Genomic DNA, 8,057 nt, shown 5'->3' on the forward strand with positions numbered 1-8,057 from the left:
CAAAATGATGCACCATTGGAACAAAAACTTTGATGCAACATGTACATTACATTCATCCTTATTTTATGTAAAGTTTACAGGATAGATGACTATTTTTATTATATCTGCAAGGATGATTATTTTTCAATCTTTTATAACCAGGTTTTAGGACAAACAGGAAACCGCTGTTAGGAAAAAAAGTATGGATGCGATGAAGTATCATCACAATGTTTCCTCTTCTGTGATAATATGGCATGATCTTTAAAACTACTAACTTTGAAAATGAATAACACAATTCACCTCGGCAGAAAAGGGAAAAAATCAAAAACAAAAAATAAAGTCATATCTGGTGCAATACATCAAATGGTTCTTGAATAAGAACAGTTTAGATGAAGAAAAAAAATGCATTTTTTAATTTTTTATTTTTTACAAATAAGAAGCAAAAAGCATTGGCCAAGATGAAGGACTGTGAGAAAAATCAGATTATATTTGGTGCCAAATTCATGATCAACAGTGATTTACTTAGTGTTTATGAAAATCTAGTGCATATGCTTCAGAAATTGTTTTTAATTGAACTAAAAATGTAAGTTTTACAAATTTAATAAGTATTTTACCTATTAAAACCAATGACTATCGATGTGTACCATGGACTTTGGCTTGTGTAAGTATGTACAAGCTTACAGACAAGTTTCTAGTGCTTTACACTCACATAGAATCGGAATCCACTACTCACTTGCATAGAGTACTTCCACGTTACTCTCCATAATTATACTGGCATAAACATAATTTAGGGTCTATGAAAAACATGTCTTGTACTGAAATAAAACAATCAGTGGTTAATGTTCAGGTAGCTGACACATTCATCATAGTTTCTATCACCAAAAGAACTAGTTTCTATCGCCAAAGCGATGATGTTGTTCAAAAGCTTGCACGGCTTCTCCATTGTCGGGGTGATGATGAGAGGCACTCCGTGCTGGTTGAGGCTGTAGCTCCTCCATGTTGTCTCTGAGCTGCTCCCTGTTTTCCACCAGTTCTACGACAACTCTCATCAGGGCTTTCACATAACCTACAAGATAAAATCCAAAACTATACCTTGAAAATTCATCTGTACGGTGTTAAAAAAATACATTTTGATAAGAGGAAAAAAGGAAAAGAGAAAAATAAGAACATAAGAAGAGAAAACTCTTTTTCTCACAAATATTGAATTACCTAATTTTACACACTATTTGTAGGTGGATGACCAATCAAATACCAATGGCATGCACATGTTCTTTGCTGAATAGGTAGTTCACTGACTTGGGGACTGACATATATGCCTGTTTCTGCTTGCTATTCAATATTACACATTTGCAGAAAGTAACCCAATACATGTTTATAATTATCAATTTAATCAACAGATTAAATTAAGGGCATATAGGCCACAAGAATCTACTAATTTGAATTCTATTGATCATGAAGTAATAAAAGATTTCTATATATAATTGAGCTCTTTTGTTGAATATTGATATCATTCACTAGACATGTGGCTACTTACCACATGTGCCAGCTGTCAGCACTCTCTCCACTGTGTGGCCTCCTTCCTTCGAGCGTGGATACTTCAACCTGTACACTGGGTTCCCTTCGGCATCAACAGCCTGGGCTCTATCACAATTTTCGTTCCAATGTAGGACAGCCAAATATAATCTGAAAAGAGTGAAGTTAAAAATAAAGGTCACATGAATAACATACTTGTGACAGTTGATTTTATCTTTTTGGTAATGTAATGTCTATCATCATAAACTCGTTACCTACTCTCCAATAAGTGAAGGCAAGAGTTAGTGTAAAAAGCATGTGTTACAAATAATAAATAAAAAAAAAAAAAAAAAAAAAAAAATATGAAATAGAAAGAACCTGGCTATAACAAAAAGAAAATAATAACTTTAAAACATAAAACCAATAAAATCAAATTCAAAAGAAGAAGAAGAAACAACACTGCCCTCTGTGACGTTCTTGTTAAATTTATATTAGGGGAGCATAATGTTGATGAATTAATTGCCTAATTTACCTGCACTTCATCCCTTGATATGAGTATACAAGCAACTTGGGGCGAAAGTGAAGGAGGATGTTGTGGAATGATTCAACCTTGCTGGTTTGGGCATGTGGGGACATCATCCCAATGTCGTTCATCAGTCTGGTCCTCAGCCATTCCTCTCGAAGCTTGTCGTACACCTTTGTACCTGTAATAAGATTGGGAATATAATATATGCGGTAAAGGTGAAGGAGAGTTCATTTAAATAGTTAGCAATCATGATCTCGGCATTTCCAAGCATCTCATCCCTTCGCCAAAACTATTTTTTCATTCCACAATGAATATTAATCATTTAGAAAATTGCACAAAAAAAAATATGAATGTCATGATCAAAATTGAACTAAATTAAACTTGAATGTACATTATTAAAAATAAATGTAAATATTTTGCTCGCATTTTGACAAACATCTTCAAAGTATTATTACACCGTATGCATATAAATAAGGATTTTACCCACATCCAAACAAAAAGAACAACTTGAGGCTAGTTTCATAGAAAGAAAAAAAAGCAAAGTTAATCTGTAGTCGGATAAAAAAAAAAAAAGCAAAGTCAACAACAAATGACCGATGATTTTGTTTTAATAATCATCCCTGGCAACAACACTAGATCTAGACTCTAGATTCTAGACCATTTTGATTTGAATAAAAACAGTGTTTTCATCACGAGAAAGTATCAAGAAGAGGCACCCATGTTATTTCTGACATCAATTCAAAATAATTTAGTTCCTGGCTTCACTGTACTGCAGTGCACTGCCACTGGGCGGCACGAGTCCAAGGCCTAGATTCTACCAACTACCTAGTTTTCTTTTTCTTCTTTTTTAGGCCCAATTCTTCTTCAAAATCTCCATTTCATCTTCTTCTTATTTTTCATTGTTTACAGACTATATTCTAGACAATAAAACAATGTAGATCTAAATAATTCTTTGATTTAATGCTGGTAAACCATGCAAAAGGAAAGGCTATCTGTGCGATAAAAGCGAGCGAAACTTAGTTTTGTTCGAGAAATATTCCACGACCACCAGCATGACACGGCGCGGCAAGTCAGGCCGCGGCCGGGCCGAGTGCTCTCGCGAGGCTCAGCGATAGATTGCTGAAAGTTGTGCAATCGCAGACCGAGGCAGGCAGCCAGCAGCGCGGGCAAATGATTCGTTTCAATCTAATTTAGTGGAAATTTGGGGTTGATATTCCATATTACGTAGCGTGAAATTAATACAGATATAAAATGTCAACATTCTAATCGTAAAATGTCCAAATACAGCTTCGACATTGATATTTACAACAACAAAAAAAGAGAGAAGAAAACTTCACATACCGACCACCATGCGAAGAACCAGCTGCAATACCGAGTGGCCAAATAACCTACACGTTATGACGTCATCAGAAACGGGTAGAAACGGCCACCGGCTAGCGCAGCCGAAACTAAATCTCCGGGGTGCCCCTCTCACTCCGTGAATCCTGGGGTTCGGATGCTAAATACTTCTTTCAGAGGCCGTGGAATCTCGAGAAGTTTGCATTTTCATATTCAGTAAATATTCACGAGTCCGTAGGTATATAATTTGTCTATATAATGCTCTGCTCCGGTCAAGGTCTTTAAAAAATGGTTTGAGCGATGGAGGATGCCGTATGTGTGCGAAGGATTGGTCGGTAATTTCAATACAATTGAATCTCGATCGATCTTACCGACAATTTTATCTTGCATTGTTGACATGAAGACGAAAATAAACTTCCAAAAACAAAAAAACAACATCTGCCGATAGATCTTGATCTAAGTTCGTGCCAATATGCATTGCAAAAGTAAAAGAAGAGTCCGTATATGGAGCTTTTGCGAAGCATTCATCACACGCGAAGCCGGTTTCAATCCATTTTAATGTATATATTGTACAAAACTGCCATACATGTTTACAACGCGCGATGGCCGAGAGGTCTGAGGCGCTGACTTTAGCCACATCACCTTTTGTACGCAAGAGTTCGAATCTCATCTTCGACCAAAAAAAAAGTATTTTTTATTTTTTATTTTTTAGTCTATTTTTTTTCGGCATATAAAAGTATTAATGACTGCTTTAATATTCGAGAAATAGTTGTTTTCATACGCTCTCGGGAAGGTTACAATTGGGCTATTCCCCTCGGCAAGCCTCGGGGAATAGCACAATTCTAACCTTCCCTTGAGCGTAATAAAACAACTATTTCTCTCAAAGCAGTCATTAATACTATATTATTATTATTAATCCATGATTGTTATAATGGAGTAAAAAAAACACATCTATTTTTAATATTTTACATAAAATTACACAACACACAATTTTTTCTACATCATATACCCCCCGAATGCGGCATAAAATGTCGCCACTGAGGAGCAGTAGCTGGCAGGTTAAAATCTCGCTGGTTCCAAGCTCTTTTTCTGACTTGTTTTCAATTCCAGATCTGGCATGCAATCTTTATTAACGGGGTGTAAGCCACAAATATGTTTCAAGAACAAAGTCTTCTTTTCAAATAAAATATAGATTAGTTACGTACTCTGATAATGATGACACCCCTGCCGCTTGTGATTCTGCTGTTGTTCTTGTTGTTCCAATATCTTTATTTCAAAGAAAGAGAAAAGATTTAAATTCATAAAAAGCTAAGTCCATTATGGTTTATGTCAGGAAAGCACAATATACAAATGTATACCGGTACATACATATAAGTGAGTGTTGCATATGTGTGAGTTTAGAAGGAGTCTGTGAAATAAACATCCGCGACTTGCACGGCACTCGTTGAGTTCCTGCTTTAAGTCTGTAATTATACCTCGGAGTAACTTTTTTGCTTCTTCTTCTTCTCTAATGTCTTCTCCGTGTCTCTTCTGTGCTTCTGTGACATCCTTTCTCCCTTGGTTCCATAACCGCTCAAAGCTGGGAAAAGAATAAAGCTGTATTAGGTCAGCAGATATCACCTTTCTTCATGCATCCATGGAGGAGGTCAAGCCACTGCAACTGTCAGGCGCGCCGGAAGCAGTTTGGGATTGGGGGGGCAAACATTCCAGGGGGCTCACCTTCCGAGGGCAGTGACGTAATGAGAAAAAACGTTCGGAAGGGGGGGGGGGGCAGACGAAAAATCTGCATCACCACCAGTCTTACACGTTACATGCAGGTCCCGCGGAACGTTTTTCAAAGTGAAGTATTAACGATCAGGTAGAGCGTAAATTGGCGTGGGGTCCAGCCTCGGCAGGGTGTCAAGGGGCTGAGCCCCCGGAAGCTCAGGGATTTTAGGTATTTAATTACGGTTAGATGAGCATCCAGGGGCCTCTTTAAGGCCATTGACGTGTTCCAGAGGGGGGGGGGAGCCCCCAGAAGCTCAGAGGTTTTAATATTTGACTACGGTCAGATGAGCAACCAGGGGCCGCCCTAGGGCACTTGGTGGGGTCCAGGGGGCAGGGCCCCCGGAAGCTCAGGGGTTTTAGGTATTGAATAATGGTCAGATGAGCATCCAGGGGCCCGCCTTATAGGGCCCTTGGTGGGGTCCAGGGGGCAGGGCCCCCGGAAGCTCAGGGGTTTTAGGTATTGAATAATGGTCAGATGAGCATCCAGGGGCCCGCCTTATAGGGCCCTTGGTGGGGTCCAGGGGGCAGAGCCCCCGGAAGCTCAGGGGTTTTAGGTATTTAATAATGGTCAGATGAGCATCCAGGGGCCCGCCTTATAGGGCCCTTGGTGGGGTCCAGGGGGCAGAGCCCCCGGAAGCTCAGGGGTTTTAGGTATTTAATTACGGTCAGATGAGCATCCAGGGGCCCGCCTTAGGGCCCTTGGTGGGGTCCGGGGGCGGAGCACCCGTAAGCTCTGGGGTTTTAGGCATTTAATTACGGTCAGATGAGCATTTTTTATGCCTTATTTGTGACATTGGCAGGTCACTTATTTTTTCTCTCCGTCTTTCTTTCTTTTTCTCTTTAACATACTTTTTCAAAAAGTGAGGGGGGAGGGGCTCGAGCCCAGCCACTTTGCAGACCATGTCATAAAGGCTTCTAAATAAGCGTATTTTTCGCCCGACTGTAATTTGGGAATTTCTTATTTTCCAACAAACGCATAAAAAGGTATGACTTTAAAAAAAATGGAGAAAAAATACCGGAAAATCATGTCATAATAGCAACATGTGTAAATCACTGGTATCGTATAGATATACCCCCCCCCCCCATCAGTACGCCAGCGTTCAGGGGCTCATGTCTTCTCACCCCTATAACAAAACCAAAAAACAGACACGTTTTCCCATTCTCGCACAATATGTCCACGATATGCGCGTATCGCTATTATAAACCGTATAGGTAGCATGCGCAATGTTTATAAAAATTTAATTCCTGTGAACTTTCCTTTTCTTTGAATGGAATGGTATATGTGCTTTAATTCAGGTTTTTATTATTGTTATGTTCTTTTGGGTTAAAAATACAAACCATGTTTATTCCTTTACTGCTTTTTTTTTTTTTTTTTTGGAGGGGGGGGGGGCGTTTTGGGGGGGGCAAAAATGCGTTTTGCCCCCCCACTTTTTTGACTGGGGGGGCAACTGCCCCCCCTGCCCCCCCACTTCCGGCGCCTATGGCAACTGTTCCTCATCTGAGAGATAGGCATCAGTCGGAGGTAGGTCATAGACCCCGAGCTTTTTTAGATGATTTTTTGCCTTCTCGATGAGTTCATTTTGCCCGGTAGTTCCCATGGCACATATAGGGACGTGACCTATCCACACACAAAAAAAAAAAAACAGTTTAATCGAAAGTAGTCATTTAATCGTCTCATGACCTCTCTGTTCCACACATTTGTCACCTAATGCTTTTTTTTAGAGGGGGGGGGGTCGTATATTTTTACACCAGAGTAAGGATCGAATCTGTTCATTTTTCATTCACATCTATGCTTTCAAATATTGCCATTAAACGTGCTGTATACGTGCATAAAGTATACCACCATTTTCTAGGGTTGTAAATAGAACTGGCAAGTGAGAGAATGATCGATGGAGAGAGAGGGGGAAGAGAAAAGTGATAAAGAAAAAGAAGAACCGGAAAAGGGAGTAAACATAGCCGTATTCAGGAGATAATTATACATTTACAACTATGAAAACGAATATTTGTAATCACATGGGCCTATTTTATAATAATACAGGCCTACACAAAAAGAGGAAAGATTCAGCATGCATGCACAAGGAAAGAAAAGGTATTTAATTTACAAATTGAACTGACGAAGGGCGTGTTAGAGTTAACGATATCATCATGATAGAAATTGATGAGGTGCAATTAAGGGCTTGAATGCATAATGGATAATATAGAAAACTAAGATAAGTACTTGAGTTAGCGTCATATTGCATGAATTATGGTTGTTTCCTCGACTGTTTTATGCCCTAGTCATAACTGTTGAAAAAACATTCTATAGCAGGTGTCATTATCGTTATATACACGTACCTACCAATTTAATAGCATGGCAAATAACATGAATCTTTATATGTAAATACAAATTACAAAATACAAAATACAACCTTTACATTAAAAAGTTTCATGTGTTAAAATAATCTAGCTCGTAATGTTATTCATTCATTCATATCTTCATTCGTCCATTCTTGTAATCAATACGGTGGTTTATATCACTGCATTGTGTGTATCAACAGTGCAATTGTTAATTAATTCACAATTGTTTAAAGATACTCGTCCTACCTATAGCGTAAATGATTATGGGCAAACTCACCTGTAACGCTCTTTATTGTCTTAATGAAGTAATGGTAGTACTCAAAAGTAGACGGTCTAATAAAAATGATAAAATGCACAGATTCAAAATCGTCATTATCATGTGGTAATAATTAAAGAGGTAATAATAATAAAATGCACAGAATTTGATTCTCCACCCGCCCCTACCGAAGGCCACCTCAAAGAAGAAAGAAATTGTTGCCGATTTTCATTGCCACATTGCCCCGAAAAATGTGTTTATTTCGGTCCGCGGTATCAGAACGATGTCACGCGACCACAAGCGCCATAATTTATGACCATGAATCCTTCATAATGTCGATAT

At 38.7% G+C, this 8,057-nt stretch overlaps 1 protein-coding gene across 1 annotated transcript; it reads right to left on the bottom strand.

Annotated features, from left to right (window-relative positions):
* Positions 1 to 417: 417 nt before the first annotated feature.
* LOC115921198 lies at positions 418 to 3,483 on the bottom strand. Its single transcript, XM_030978433.1, has 4 exons — positions 3,359 to 3,483; positions 2,024 to 2,195; positions 1,514 to 1,662; positions 418 to 1,045 (listed from the first exon to the last, which is right to left on the bottom strand). The coding sequence occupies exons 1-4, from the start codon at positions 3,366 to 3,368 to the stop codon at positions 867 to 869; spliced, it is 510 nt and encodes a 169-aa protein (XP_030834293.1). The 5' UTR covers positions 3,369 to 3,483; the 3' UTR covers positions 418 to 866.
* Positions 3,484 to 8,057: the final 4,574 nt, after the last annotated feature.

Source organism: Strongylocentrotus purpuratus, unplaced genomic scaffold, assembly GCF_000002235.5.
Source record: "Strongylocentrotus purpuratus isolate Spur 01 unplaced genomic scaffold, Spur_5.0 spur5_scaffold_1, whole genome shotgun sequence".
NCBI classification, from domain to species: Eukaryota; Metazoa; Echinodermata; class Echinoidea; order Camarodonta; family Strongylocentrotidae; genus Strongylocentrotus; species Strongylocentrotus purpuratus.